General features: G+C 39.7%; 2 protein-coding genes across 3 annotated transcripts; both read left to right on the top strand.

The window, feature by feature from the left end:
• The first annotated feature begins 66 nt into the window (after positions 1-66).
• Positions 67-7,959, top strand: LOC134667168 (zinc finger protein 157-like). Of its 2 annotated transcripts, none has more exons than XM_063524483.1 (8): positions 67-171; positions 2,520-2,825; positions 3,115-3,439; positions 4,371-4,634; positions 4,948-5,149; positions 5,804-5,893; positions 6,995-7,141; positions 7,605-7,959. In XM_063524483.1, exons 2-8 carry the CDS (start codon positions 2,697-2,699, stop codon positions 7,744-7,746), a joined length of 1,299 nt encoding a protein of 432 aa, XP_063380553.1. In that variant the 5' UTR covers positions 67-171; positions 2,520-2,696; the 3' UTR covers positions 7,747-7,959. The 2 variants fall into 2 exon arrangements, with proteins under 2 accessions (XP_063380553.1, XP_063380552.1); XM_063524482.1 differs by having other exon boundaries at positions 69-171; positions 3,037-3,439; positions 7,605-7,958.
• Positions 7,960-8,685: 726 nt separating this feature from the next.
• On the top strand, positions 8,686-13,857 carry LOC134667122 (zinc finger protein 2-like). Its single transcript, XM_063524405.1, has 8 exons — positions 8,686-8,923; positions 8,994-9,396; positions 9,556-9,813; positions 10,300-10,498; positions 11,138-11,227; positions 12,194-12,343; positions 12,718-12,861; positions 13,466-13,857. Exons 1-7 carry the CDS (start codon positions 8,801-8,803, stop codon positions 12,851-12,853), a joined length of 1,359 nt encoding a protein of 452 aa, XP_063380475.1. The 5' UTR covers positions 8,686-8,800; the 3' UTR covers positions 12,854-12,861; positions 13,466-13,857.
• The last annotated feature ends 2,359 nt before the right edge of the window (positions 13,858-16,216 follow it).

The following is a 16,216-nucleotide window of genomic DNA, read 5'->3' as shown; positions in this document are numbered from 1 at the left end:
TGACAGTATTATGTTGGACATGAATACGTTTCGTTCTATAGTGTGCAGCCCGCAAGCTGAGGATGTAGCTTGCGTATGTTCAAGTATGTTGCGCATGTCGAGATTGTTGAGGGACAGACCTTGCAAGGAATCTCATACTATGTTTCATATAGTATGTGAACTAATGTATATGTAAGTGGTTTTGATGTTTCACTTAGCAGCAATATATTAGAGAGTGTCCAGTGAAAGGATAGATGTGATACCCTATTTACCTGCGCAAGTGCCTCAACATGCTTATGCTACTCTTGCTACACAGTGAACAGTGAACTAGTACCACTATTGTAGTACACTCATACAGTGTAAAACGTAGTGATTCATAGATATAAACTATGGATGAGCGCATGCATATGAATTGCCCGTTGCGATCTTCATGTCAGCAAAAAAGCGCCATCTGTTACACACTGCGTACAACTACGTGAGCTCGACTCTCGCGATAACTTTGTACGGGCGTACAAGGCTTGTTAAGTTTATTCGCGGTTTATATCAGAAGAGCGTCGATTAAGTTTATGGTTAATCAAAATTATTTGTTGTATTTGTTGGCGTTGTTTGATATCCGTGTCGTCGACACTGACGCTCCTTCTTACCTCTCAAGACCCGTGACATCTGTACTAAAATCAGCTGAAGACGAAAAACAGAGAAAATATTCCACGGCCTGTGAAATGCGACATGCAACTTTCACACCACTTGTAACATCTGTTGACAGCGTCTATGCACCCCAAATGTCCTCCGTTATAAAACATATGGCAGAAACCATATCTCAACGTTGGAACCGATCTCTAAGTACTGTACTGGGCTGGCTAAGATGCAGGATCAGTAACGCCGTTATACGTGCCACCACCATGTGCATCCGAGGCACACGCCACCGGTTTAAGTCCCCCGCCTGGTGGCTTGGGTTCGACGACGGTGCCGCCCTTCCACACATCGACTGAAACCCCTTTTCTACCCTACCTACATATGTCTTAACCTAACCCTTGGCCTATGTATTACTTATGATTCTCGTAATAAATGCTTTAGTTAACATATTTATTGTATTAAAATGGGCGAACTTATCCTTATAAGTTTCCGTTCTTCTACGTTATTTCGTGATGTCATTATCGTCTCAGGTGGCAATGCAATATTTTAAACATTCGCGCAGTGCGGTGTGCCGCCCTGTGTAAGCCGGCTCTGTCAAGGTCGACAAGTTGGCCGAGCTACTAGCTACAGCAGTACAGTTCGATAAGTACCTCCCGAGCTTTCGCGAGTAAAATGCGGCGAACAACTATTTCTGTTAGTTTCTTGCTTGCAAAACAGGTAGAGTAAAAAAGAAGGAAACAGCAATACAAACTAACTATTTTGGCTCAGTGATCCAAAGAGAATCTTGGCCTCCGAAACGAGAGCGTGCCACCTGTCCACAAATATGATGCAAAAATATAAGTAGGTAATGGAAAGTATTAAATACAGCGATGTGAATTAATCGGTGTTTGAAAATGCGCGCTTTGTTTCTAGCGCTCACCTGTTAATTTTTTTTGAGTTTTACCTACAGTTAATTAAAAACTTTAACCTGACAAGAATTAATATACTAGGTACCTAAGTCAACGAATAAAACAATAACAAATACTTGATCTTGTTATTTCGAATGTTTTTAATAATTATGTAAAAGAAACGGGAACAAACTCTGTAAGACAGACAATAGGTACTTTAATTTCGGTAATTATATCCGGTAGGTAATCAACTAATCATATTTAAGTACTGTACTGGGCTGTAAGTATTTGACGACCGGTCTGGCCTAGTGGGTAGTGACCCTGCCTGCGAAGCCGATGGTCCTGGGTTCGAATCCCAGTAAGGGCATTTATTTGTATGATGATACAGATATTTGTTCCTGAGTCATGGGTGTTTTCTATGTATTTAAGTATTTGTATATTATATATATTATATCGTTGTCTGAGTACCCACAACACAAGCCTTCTTGAGCTTACTGTGGGACTTAGTCAATCTGTGTAAGAATGTCCTATAATATTTATTTATTTATTTATTATTTATTATTTATTAAGTAAATTTACCTATACAAATCACGCAGTATGCATTTCTACTTCATAATAACTTCCAAAGAGAAATGACGTCCTTACAAGGTTAATGCATTAGCGCTATGACGTACGAGCGAACATTAGTTGCTCGTGAGAATGAAATAAAATTATCGTTTAAAATTGGTTTTAAGCAATAAATAAACCTAATTGGAAATTACTTACCGATGATATGAGATCCCATTTTTTTTCTTATACTTCCTATAATGGTTTTTGCACCCTTTTACAACGCAATAAGGCATTTTTGTGTTATGCTGCGTGACAACTTTCTACTGCGCAATTCGCCACACGACTGAGCGCCGGGGTGTGATAAATGCAAATATCACACCCATGTAGCGGCCCCCTTTTTAGTGCTCGTTAGCCGCGTCCTTACGAAGTAATATATATGTCCATGTAGTGATTATATTCTCTTTGATACAGTGTGCAAGCATCAGGAAGAAGATTATGAATCGAAACAAAACGCACTGACGAATAGCTGATGGCTGTCAAGTGTCAATTGTTTGTTGACTTGACTTTTTGTTGAGATTGTTGAGAAAGCAATTATTTTCAAGAATTGAATTTCCTTTTCCTCTATACGTGACACAGCTCTTTATAATAATGAATATGAGTATATGCAGAACCTGCCTCAAAACCCCAGCTGACACACATATCTCAGAGCTGGAAAAGTGCTCAAAAGGGGACAACGAAAACTACCACAACGTCATGCTGTTTTGCTTAGATATCAAGGTAGGTAGATATTATCAAATGGGTAGTAAAATTATTCACCGAACATTCTTAACGTGCGTGGTACGTCTTAAAACGTCGTCATTGGCAAAATCCCTCCTGCCAATACACACAAGAGGGGAAAGCCATAAAAAAAAAATGGGTAGTAAAATCAGTAAAAAAAAATCAATTTAAAGACGTTTTACAATTATTTCACATTGACATTCAATTGCAGGTTACAGAAGACTCTAAAATAACAACGAAACTATGTAACAACTGCTACATAAAAATTATATCGTTTTATAAATTTAAGGTATTATCTTTAAAAAATGATGCATATTTAAAATCTTTGGATTCGGGAGTACAGCTAGCAGACCAAAAACTGACTGTGTATATGGACGAAAATGGATTAAAGCATGAGAATTACTTAGATTCTGATGACATTGGGCCCAGTGTGATTGAAGATTGTAACACAGAAATCAAGGTAGAAGTAAATGTTAAGGTTGAAGACAAATTAGATGTGAAAATAGATTCTGAAGATGCACATAATTTTGAGTCTGACGAAGAGCCACTAAGTATAGTACAAAAAGTGAAGTATGAAAATATTAGGGAACAGTCAGAACAGACCAAAGTTAAGGGTAAGAAGAAAATGCTTACTTGCTAAACCTAGCTGCATCAATACTTAATTTTTTTAGCCCTTAATCTTAATTCTAAACAACTTATTAATCACTATACTTTGTTTTTAGGGTTCCGTACCCAAAGGGTAAAACGGGACCCTATTACTAAGACTTCGCTGTCCGTCCGTCCGTCCGTCCGTCCGTCTGTCCGTCCGTCTGTCTGTCACCAGGCTGTATCTCACGAACCATGATAGCTAGACGGTTGAAATTTTCACAGATGATGTATTTCTGTTGCCGCTATAACAACAAATACTAAAAACAGAATAAAATAAAGATTTAAGTGGGGCTCCCATACAGCAAACGTGATTTTTGACCAAAGTTAAGCAACGTCGGGCGTGGTCAGTACTTGGATGGGTGACCGTTTTCTTTTTGCATTTTTTTCCCTTCTTTTTTTGCTTTATGGTACGGAACCCTTCGTGCGCGAGTCCGACTCGCACTTGCCCGGTTTTTTAGCATTAGAAAAAGTGATTTTGATGTAAGTGATGTAGCTATTAAATAGCATATTTACATTGTTTTGGTTTCAAAAGTAATAGATGATGATATTATCCCGGCTCAGCCGAGGCCAACTAGTGCCGCCTCATTTTCAACTGTGCGCCTCCAGGTGGTAAGTGGGCGATTGGGTTTTCCCAGTCAGCCCTTGCTTGGATAGGAAAGTAATGGCTTTAAGGCTTATGGTGATGAACTCATTTAGGGTTGTGAATTAAGCAAGGCACTTATTTGATTACTGATATTGCAATTAAGTATGTAATAATCCTTTATTTCAGACACTAAATTTCATTATTTTCTACAGTTCTTGCGTTTTTTTTTCTGTTAAGTATACAAATAGTTATATACAGTTAGTTGACCAACTGTTATGTAAACAATATTTCTCAAGTGTATTTCTTTCTTCTAGCACGAAAACGAAAAAAACGTGTCCGTCCAAAGAAAGCCTCTTTGAAGAAATCAATAGAGAAACATGAAGCGCAAATATGTGAAGAGTGTGGCAAGTCTTTCCGTAACCTCAAGGAGCATCTGCTTCAGCACCAGCCCGACACGGAGCGCCGGAAGGTGCAGTGCCAAGCTTGTCCCAGGCTGTTCTTGAACAAGGGGGATAGGCATAGGCATTACAAGATCGTACATTTGGGCTTAAAGAAAAAATGTGGCATTTGCAATAAAGGTAACTTTGATTCTATTTTTATTTCACAACTGACTGGTCTTCCGGTTGATGAGCATTTCTTCCAGTTGACCACGAAAAAGATTTATTACTGTACATGATGGCCCTATTTTCCCGCACTAGTGCGTAAAATAGCACTTTTCGTGCGTATGCCAAAAGTTTAAAGGGCCACATTGTAAAACGTTGTACGATACACGTACGAATAGGTAATTCGCAACTTGTGTCGAATTTCCTCTTTACCGCACTTGTATCGTAAATATCTATTTCCTGTCAAAGCTTAAAAAACTGACTTATGTATAATCATGATGCATTCCAGAGGTGACCCGCCTGTCAGTGCACATGGCGCGGCACAACCCGTCCACGCTGCGGTTCCCGTGCGTCGAGTGCGAGCGCCGCTTCGTGTCGCAGACCGAGCTGGACGCCCACGTGATCTCGCACACCAACAACTACGAGTATGCGCACGAGTGCCCCGTCTGCCAGAAGAAGTTCAGCAGGAAACCTTTTGTCGCTAGACATATGTAAGTTATCTGACTAAGGTTATGTTACATAATAAATAATAGTACTAGGTACAGAAGACTCACTCTCTAACAAAACGGGTCTGTTACCATCAGGACCGATATGGCCGAGCGGTGGCGACAGCGTCAAAATTGGTGTGGAACAGATGTAATTTCAGCTACCTGTAGCAAAGCGACGAATTCGCGGAGTGACCCACGCCTGGTTATGTTATGAATACAATAATCCTCTATACACTCTATTCTCTTTGATATAAGTATACAAGCCGTAGAGACAGATATATAGATATACAAGCGACGACAGCTCAGTGATACAAATTTGAACATTCGTGGGACAATTTCTATGTACTTGTAATTTTGCCAACTTTTACAACAAATATGTAGGTCACTCGCCAGGGCGGCGCCACAGTCATATGAATATATGTGTCGTGTATTCCACCGTTGCGTCAAAATTAGGGAGTCGTTTTGATGATTGAGATGTCAATTGATTTGTCTATATTGCGTAGGTAATAAAAAAAAGAAATAGAAATAGAAATAATTTATATATATAAATAGAAATAAAAGCGTATTCGTTTTTAACTTTTCGTCTAGCCTTCGCCTAAGATACATACTTGAAATTTCGATTTATGTATCCACCTGATCATTTGTTTTCTGTTTTAGACGACAGGTCCATGAAAAGGAAAGAAAACATCAATGTGAATTATGCCCTAAGGCTTTCTTCACCAACAGCGCACTTCAAGAACATTTAGGGTAAGTATCAAAATTAAAAAATTAAAAAAGTATGATTAGATTATTCTGCTTAGATCACTCCGGGCACGTGGTTCTACTGCCTTTGTTCTACCAATCGGACCACATGAATATTTTTCCGCTTGGTCACCTATACTACAAAAAGTAATTCAAGACCAAAAAAAAGTAGGAAAATGTTGCCACTTTTTACTAGTGCGTCTTGTATTTATGTAAAGATAAATAACTAAAAGTACTTTTTTTAATCGTAGGAGTAAAATTACTAATCAATAAATATCTTAGCGTGATTATTTATCAAAAGGAATTTACTATTTTACAAACAAATTATTTCAGTGGCAACATTGTCTTATTTTTGACGACCGGTCTGGCCTAGTGGGTAGTGACCCTGCCTGCGAAGCCGATGGTCCTGGGTTCGAATCCCAGTAAGGGCATTTATTTGTATGATGATACAGATGTTTGTTCCTGAGTCATGGGTGTTTTTATGTATTTAAGTATTTGTATATTATGTATATCGTTGTCTGAGTACCCACAGTAAGAAGTCTTGTATTCTTGAGCTTACTATGGGACTTAGTCAATCTGTGTAAGAATGTCCCATAATATTTATTTATTTATTATTTATATATTTATTAATAGAGTGATTCTTGAGGAAGGTTTAGATGTATAATTTGTTAACCCGTACGAAGCAGGGTCGGCTTGCTATTAATTAAAAAACCGGGCAAGTGCGAGTCGGACTCGCGCACGAAGGGTTCCGTACCATAATGCAAAAAAAAAAAACAAAAAAAAAGCAAATAAAAAACGGTCACCCATCCAAGTACTGACCCCTCCCGACGTTGCTTAACTTTGGTCAAAAATCACGTTTGTTGTATGGGAGCCCCATTTAAAATCTTTATTTTATTCTGTTTTTAGTATTTGTTGTTATAGCGGCAACAGAAATACATCATCTGTGAAAATTTCAACTGTCTAGCTATCACGGTTCGTGAGATACAGCCTGGTGACAGACGGAAGGACGGACGGACGGACGGACGGACGGACAGCGAAGTCTTAGTAATAGGGTCCCGTTTTACCCTTTGGGTACGGAACCCTAAAAACACTGGCTTTGGCCCACAGAACCCACACAACGGAGCGGCTGTACGAATGCAACGAATGCGGCTTATCCCTCAAGACGAAGGAAACGCTGCGGGCGCACCTCGCCGTGCACAGCGGCGTCCGGGGCTACCAGTGCGAGCGGTGCAACAAGAGCTTCAGGACTGCCGGGTAATCTAGAGTACATCTAAGATTACTTTGCACCGATTTAAATATCACAAAGTGAGGGGAATATGTTCATAGATATTTGACATTAATACAGACTGTGTCACACCTTGTGATATTTCTTTAAAAAGAACGGCTATCATATCAGTTTTGTTAGTCTCTCAGTAAAATCTATTTTTCCGGTTCCCGAGATACAGGCTGCGCCTAGTTTGGGGCCGATGGATATTAGTTGAATAGTAAAATCAAATTTTCTGCTATGTTCAATCTGTGATGTCAATGGTAAAAATATTTGGTCAATAAACGATTTGTATTTGTTATTGCAAATGCCTTGCAGAGTCTTAGCCCGACTCTACTGCCATTTTGGACATTTTACTTAAAGTACCGATTACATTAAAAGTCGCCCACCTATGAACGATTGACATAGAATCTAATCTATAATCTATCTTATAGAATCAATATATTTTTTTAGCAATTTGAATGTCCACATGGTGACCCACACGAAGGAGAAACCCTACGAGTGCCGCTACTGCGGCGTGCGCTTCGGCCGCGCGCACCACCGCAGCCGCCACGAGTTTACTGCGCACCAGAAAAAAGATCTAAAAGCCGAATGACAACCCTGTGTACATTAATAATTCTTTGGCGTGGGCTGCAGCCTACATGTAACAGATTATTTAGATTCGTCTCAGTAGTGGTTTCTACGTGGGCTTTGTTAAGATTACTTATGAAGCCTATCTGCAGTACAGTTATATCTGAACTCCAAGTACAAAAAATTATGACGAACTTTAGAACTTCCCGAAATGTTGCTTCTTGTATCAAATTTTGTATGAATAATTAAAAGATGTAGAAAAGTATCTAACTTTGTATGAATAATTAAAAGATGTATAAATGACCAATAATTGTGTTCTTTGACTTCTTTGTTATACTTATGTTTTATTTTGCCTTCCCCAGAATTCCCTTCGCAAGTAAATTCTTAATACGTGAGTTGTCGAGTTTCGTTCTATTTCTAAGTATAGCGCGACAATAAAATGGAACTAAAAGTAACTAAGCGTGGCTTAATAACGTGGACCTACAATAGCTTGCAATAACATAGTAACTTAGAGCAACTAAATGTTTTAATCATAGTCCCCAAAAACCAAAGAATATAATTCTAACACGCGTAAGTTAAATACTCCGTGTGCAAAGGTTCCTCAACGCGCGCAAGTACTCCGTTCCGTGTGCAATTAAGGCGTATCCAGACTAGTAAATTTTTCGCCAATCTGATTAAATAGCCTAATCGAATCAGGACGCAAACGCCAATTTGGCTCGCCGATATTACCGATAAAATGAGGTGCAGACGCAAGAATACCAATTTGTGAGGCCAGTATTTTCATTCTGGAGCATTTTTTCAATTTAGAGGGCTCTAATACCACCATGAATCTAAGGAGATTGACGCCAATTTCATTTCTGATCAAATCGACTGATTTGATCAGTCCCGTCTGGATACCGCTTTACTTTGGAATGCATGCAAGAACGTTGTTAGCTGTAACGAAACGCAAGCGCATTTCTACTGTCAATGTCAAGTCTAAGCTGAATCAGTGTTAGAGTATTATTGTATTGAGTAAATAGCGAATTATTTCTAGTTAGTAACTTAGTTTTATTTATGTAGTGGCGAAAAATAAAAACAATATGAACATGTGCAGAACCTGCCTCGAAACTCCAGCTGATAAACATATTTCGGAGCTGGAAAAAGGCATAAATGAGACCAACAGAAACTGCTTCGATATTATGCTGTTTTGCTTAGATATCGAGGTAAATGTTTATATATTGAGTTTATTCTCAGACGTTTCTAAAATCATAACACATTTTGCTATAATTACAGGTGACCCATGACTCCAAAATAACAAGATATCTATGCAGCAAGTGTTATACCAAAATCGTATCATTTTACAATTTTAAAACCACATCTCTAAAAAATGATTCATATTTGAAGTCTCTGGACCCAGCTTTAGGGTTGGAAACCCAAAAACTGTCCGTGTATGTGGATGAAAATAGAATTAAACAGGAGAATGTCTTAGATTCTGATGAATTTGGTTCAAGACTATTAGTAAAAGAAGAAATTAAAATAGAAATCGAAACAAATTATGATGAGTCACTAGAGAATATAGAAGTAAATGTTAAAAATGAAGCAAACACATCAGAAGGTGTAGAGTCATATGTAGACCCTCTATGTGGTGTACAAAAAGTTGAATCTAGAAATATTTCAGATAATGCTGAGGAAAATGGTAAGAATGTAAACCTCATAAGTAAGTATTTTATTTCTGTAGGTATTTAATCACTTTGTAATATCATAATTTATTTTGATTCTCTAAACTTTTTCAAGCCATTACTGAGATAATGGCTAGTTTATTATTATTTAGTTAATAATTGTTTTATATATCTAGCATCAGTGTATCAAAAGCCTGTACCTCCGAAGGAAGTGCAGTCTGTAAAAGTGCAACGAAAACGTGAAGTATGTGAGGAGTGTGGCAAGTCCTTCCTTGATGTTAAGAAGCACGCCGTCCGGCACCGGCCCCGGGTGGAGCGCCCGGCTACACAGTGCGAGGCCTGTCCCAAGACCTTTATTAATAAAACAAGCCTAAAACAACATTACAAGAACACTCATTTAGGTGTAAAATCTAAATGTGATATTTGTAATAAAGGTAACATGCATTCATATAGAATATTTATAAGAATTTCCCGTTGTATGTAAATGGTATCAAACTGCACAACGGGACTTAATCGCGTATTTAAGTTTTAAGATTTACCTCCGACGTTTCGAGGACGGCGTTGTCCCCGTGGTCTCGGAGAAGACCCGTGCGATTAAGTCCCGTTGTGCAGTTTGATAATGTTTAATAATCGTGAAAGTTTAAATCAGTGTTATGTAAATGGTATTGTAGATGTTGCTGAACTTTACATAAAGTCTCTTTTGAAATAATGTATTACCATCATTATCTTGAACTTTTTTATAAAATAATAGAATAAAAATTTCAACTTTACTGTTATATAGGTCCACATACTGAACCATGACTTTAGTCCAGATTGAGGAATGTCCAATCATGTAGTAACCGCGAAGAAGGGTTATTATATATATGATTTATCTTAAGTCTTAACCTTATCTTATCTGACAGTCCAATAATGCCTTGCAGTGGTGATACACCTGACGGCGCACAAGATGCAAGTTCACAACCCGGACACGCTGAGCTACGGCTGCGCGTCGTGTGAGCGCCGCTTCATAACGCAGGCCGCGCTTGACTTACACGCCACGGTGCACACCAGCGAACTGAAATTTGAATGTGATATATGCCAGAAGAAGTTTCGTTTGAGGAACAGTATATTGAGACATATGTAAGTAAATTGACTTGGGTGTATTACATCCAAATGGGTTGTTCTATATGTTAAACTAATAGCGGCCCGCCGGGGCATTGCACGTGTTATAAATCAATTGGGAATATTCAGAAGTTTCAACACCTTCAAAAACTTGATCTAGCTGATCCAGAACTGCGTTCAACGCGGCCTGTTGAACTGCTACTGGGATCTGACTATCTGGATAGCATACTGGATAACATCAAGGGTCCACCGGGCACACCCGTGGCCATCAATTGCATTTTTGGTTATTTGATAGGTGGTATGATTTCATTTCGACGACATCAAAAGGACTGCGGGGAAGAAGTGGCTCCAGGTTGGAAAAGACCGTGACAAATGGCGTAAAATGAAGGAGGCCTACACCCGAAGGGTAGAAAAAGGCTAGAGAGAGAGAGAGAGAGAGAGAATTTCATATGAAAGTGTGTAAATTATACACCTAAACCTTCTTCAAGAATCACCATTGATTGGTGAAAACCGCATGGAAATCCGTTCAGTAGTTTTTGAGTTTACCGCGTACATACAAACAAACACACAAACAGACGCGGCAGGGGCTTGTTTTATAAGGTGTAGTGATAATGATATCATATGTTATTGGACTAATTATAATTTCTTTTATTTCAGACGGGACTTCCATCAAAAAGAAAAGAATCATCAATGTAAACTGTGCAATAAGGCATTTTTCGGTATAGTGTCATATAAAACACATTTACAGTAAGTATATAAAATATTTTATACAGATTATCATTATGCGGCCAGTTTCATCTGGGACAGGGCCCTCTTAAACTATGCCGGGGCCCCTGGGCACATAAGAATTTGGGGCCCTTTTGAAAAGTAAAGAAAGCTAGTTACACTAACATTTTTCTACTATGATCTTGTATTTATTATGAGTAATCAAATATACTTTTTTTTTTATTATGAATGGGCTTACTCATGGCCACAGACTAGCCGAGGCGTAGACGTGGCCTACGATGGAGCGAGCTCGCCCAGAAGGTGCCTGTTCACTCTTGATTTGAAGGTTGCCGGGTGTTACTGTTACTGTACTGTTACTGTTACTGTCTGTCCTTCGGGGCCTCCTGGAGATGGGGGCCCTGGGCACGGACCCCGTGTGCCCTTATGGTAAGGACAGTACTTATCTGGGATAAGCTCAACTGTACATTATTGACAATCTCAAGTTTGTACAGTCAGCATTAAAAAGATAGTGACGGCGTAAGTGGCCAAATATATCGGTACACACCCTTTATTTCTATGGTAACAAATGTGTTACGTTATATTTGACCACTTCGACTGTCACTATCCATCTGATGCTGAATGTATTGTTTAATATGATAATATCGAGGGGTGACCATAGAGTCAAACCCGATAATACGAGATATTATTTTATTCAAATAAGAACTTCACGCACGTCACATATAGTTTTAATTTGAATGAAAAAGTATCTCGGCTTATCGCGTTTAACCGCCCGCCCCTCGATATTGTTTTAGGCCCGAAGTAATAACAAAACTTGCTTTTATATATCGTAAGCGTGAGTCGTTTTTATAAGAATTGTAACTTGCACTAAAAGCCTCTCTTTTTGACAAAAGGAGCTTTAGAAAGAGAGACACCTTACCTGTGACCTTATTCTCAAATGTAATTTTGAACTTTAATAATCTGTGGCTTAAAGTTCACTTTTGTCCGCAGGTCGCACTCCAATGAGCGGCACTACAAGTGCAAAGAGTGCGACAAAGCCTTTAAAACAATGGAGTATCTCAGGAAACACTCCCGAATCACTCACAGCGACGTTAAGAACTTCAAATGTGAACTGTGCGGCAAATGCTTCAAGAGATCCTCGTAAGATTTGGATTTTTTTTAAATCCTAGACAGATTTTATACTACATATTGTAAACATTAAGGGCCAGTTGCACCAACCATATTTAACAGACTGATCAACGTCACGCAACAGAGATCTATGAAACTTCCTTCTTCTTCCTTCTTTTGTTGTATGGGAGCCCCACTTAAATATTTTATTTGTTTTTAGTATTTGTTGTTATAGCGGCAACAGAAATACATCATCTGTGAAAATTTCAACTGTCTAGCTATCCCGGTTCATGAGATACAGCCTGGTGACAGACAGACGGACAGTGGAGTCTTAGTAATAGGGTCCCGTTTTTATCCTTTGGGTACGGAACCCTAAAAATAAAGTCTAATATTGGATATTGTTTCAGCGACCGAAACAATCACATGCGAACACACACGGGAGAGAAGCCGTACCCATGCCGACATTGCGACTCGCGCTTCAGGCAATCCAGCGCTCGCAACCGACATGAGCTAGTCATGCACGAGGAACTTAACAATGTGTAATGATCGTGGTAAGGAGTACATACTATTACAGAGATCGAAACCCCACGCACTCGCAGGGGAGAAACCATACGCTTGTCGTGCGTCGTGCGCTTCAGGCAATCCAGCGCTCTCAACAGACATGAGTTAGTAATATAGCAGGGTAGCACGAAAAATATAGCAGGGTCTAATGATCGTGGTAAGGAGTGGATATTGTTAAAGGAATAGGAACACTCGCGTACACACAGGAGAAAAACCATATCCATGCCGACGCTGCGACGCGCGCTTTAGGCAATACAGTGCGCGCAAAAGACTAGCTAGCCTATTAAGAAGAAGCCTATTAAAGACTGAGCTCATACTACACCCAGCAGACTTTCATTACGGCTGTTGTAGCATCGGTACAGGGATAATTTTGTTATATTAAGTGTTATTGGGTTTAGAAACATTCATTAGGTCTATACAAATCGGACGAGGCACGTCTGCTTAAAATATTGATTAAGCGGCTCACAACATAGAAATTTTCTCACGAGGTTATCCTTTTTGTGTTGACCAACTTATATCAATGACGCCAACTAGCTCCTAATTCTGGTTGACGAAGGCTTGAATAAGGTTCTCTCATTACTTTGTCTGTTTCAGGTAATTCATGTCACGTTCACCGTCGATAATCGCTGCTCACTTGCCTATTTACCTACTAACCCCCTTATTCATAAACGTTTACTAAAGTTGACAAGCCGATAATAATCGTTTGTCCCTTTCCGACGTACTGGCATGATGGAAAGGGACAAACGATTATCAGTTTGTCACCTTTAGTAGACGTTTATGAATAAGGGGGTAACAGTGTAACCATGCTGTTTCATTTAGCCCCACCCCGACGTCTTGCTAGAGTTTATATCGAAAGGGAATGGCGCTGCTTCAAGAGAAACCGAGGTGTCTATAGCGAACCTCAGCATTTTCTAATTACAATAAGCGATGTTTTATTTTTTCTGTTAAATATATTAAACATATTACATTAAAACAGATAAAACCGCTTAATGCCATTCATTCACTGCCCCCAACGCACAAGTGCGTTCACCGTCACACAAGTTTGTTCCTAGGCCACGCCCCCTGGCAGTGAATGCGTTAATGCCGGAAATCAAAGAGGCATCTTATGAGTTGTTTGTCCATAAACTGAAAAAGTACTTGATTGATGAAGCCTTTTATAGTCTTAATTTTATGGGTATTCATTATTTTTATTTATTTTGTCAAAATTATTATTGTGTAATTGCTTTCTATTTTTTATTCTTTTGATATGGACTTGTCTGAACTAATCGTTTCTTTTTAAATTAACTGATGTGTGTATATGTACAGTTTTAGGTGTGTGTGTGATTTCTTTTGTTTTTACATGTACGTTTATACCGTATTAAACGCTCTGAATCTGAATGTACCTATTATTCAATTACGTGTTTCGTAAAGAGTGAGTAATAACCATGGTACTTCTGCTGAGAGGGACAGAGAAAAGTACCTTCCTGTAGTGCTTGGCCACATGATAGCAGAGTATCCGGCTAAAGGATAGATGTAATGTAATAAAGTATAACCGCTTAAATAAAATAAAAAAGTTTTTAATTTTTCAACATAGTAAAGTACAAAAAAAAATGATAATACAAAATAAAAGATAAAAATAATGTATGAGAACCCCTTTATTATAGGGTATAGAGGCCTACTCCAAGGTTTTCCAGAGCTCTCTGTCTGAAGCTGCCCCTTATACCCGATAAATATCATCATTCTTACTTCTGTGAAGTTCTTTGTAAAACAGAAATAAAGAAACAAACTATACAAGATCGCAAACTACATAAGCAGCATGCGTAAATATGTTATTTGTATTACGGCTCGGCCACGACATTTAGCGACTTGTGACGGCGGCAGCAATAACCATAGGTTAGAGCGAGACACAGCGATCGGACCTTTCGTTCCCACCTATGGTTGTCGGTGCCGCCGTCGCAAGTCGCTTAATGTCGTGGCCGAGCCGTTAGTCCGCACCAAAGAATATACTGTCCGCACACCAAAGTAGTATAGGAGTGGGTACCTTCTTGCGCCGTGTGCAAGCGCCTTAAAAAGCTAGCTGTAAAGCCCCCTCCAGACTATGCGCGTGAATCGCGGGCGAAGCCGCGAACGCGAGTGTGGAGTCGATTTCGCAGGTCTGCGTTCAGTACTCCACACTCGCGTTCGCGGCTTCGCCCGCGATTCACGCGCATAGTCTGGAGGAGGCTTAATGTGTCGTAACGAAACGCAAACTCTCTCCTACTATGGACCCATCTGTTAAGCAGAGCACAATTTCATCTCTTTCTGACAGCCCACACCCCAACTCCTCTGTCTTCGACCTGGGTATCATTTCTCCGCAGGAAATACTTTCTATCCTCAAGAATATTAAGACGAAAGCCATTGGTGAGGATAGCCTAAGTCTGGATATGCTCATGCTTGCGGCAGATTACATTGCTCCTGTCCTTTCCCAAATTATAAATTACTCATTTTCATCCGGTACCTTCCCGTCTATATGGAAACACGCCCATGTAGTCCCACTTCCCAAAACTTCTAATCCAATCTCTTATTCCCACTATCGGCCCATTTCCATCCTTCCAGTTTTATCCAAAATAAGTGAACACATCGTAAATCGTCGCCTTTCATCACATCTCAACAGACATAGTATGGTCAATCCTCTCCAATCTGGTTTCCGCCCCGGGCATAGCACTGTCACGGCATTGGTTAAGGTAACCGATGACGTCCGTCTTAATATCGAGGGTGGGAAGCTCACTCTCCTTGTGCTCCTGGACTTTAGTAGTGCCTTCAATAATGTAGATTTTGATATTCTCCTAGGCATACTTAATACGCTTAACCTTTCTCAATCTGCTCTCGATTGGTTTCGAAGCTACCTCTTTGGTAGGCGCCAGCGAGTAAGGGTCGACGACAAGGTCTCCGGGTGGTGTGACCTTACCGCTGGTGTCCCCCAGGGTGGTGTGCTCTCTCCTTTGCTTTTTTCCATCTTTATTGACGGCATTACTAAATCTTTAAGGTCTAATTACCATCTGTACGCAGACGATCTGCAGATTTACGCGGCGGCTAACATTGACGAACTTCCTTCTCTTTTCAATAAGATTAATTGCGACCTAAGAGCTATTTGCAACTGGGCTTTGAATTTCGGGTTACAAGTGAACGCTAAAAAATCACAAGCAATTGTAATTGGCAGTCCTCATTTTATCTCCAAACTAGCGGATATGGTGTTACCCGATGTTATCTATGACGGGACTTTGATTCCACTTTCCTCTACTGTCAAGAACTTGGGTGTCATCCTAGACCAGACACTCTCATGGACGCCGCATATATCGGAGGTCAGTAGGAAGCTATTTGCTTCGC

This window comes from Cydia fagiglandana, chromosome 9 (genome assembly GCF_963556715.1).
Source record: "Cydia fagiglandana chromosome 9, ilCydFagi1.1, whole genome shotgun sequence".
NCBI classification, from domain to species: Eukaryota; Metazoa; Arthropoda; class Insecta; order Lepidoptera; family Tortricidae; genus Cydia; species Cydia fagiglandana.
The sequence above is the reverse complement of the archived record's forward strand: the minus strand, read 5'-3'. Positions and strand labels throughout refer to the sequence as shown.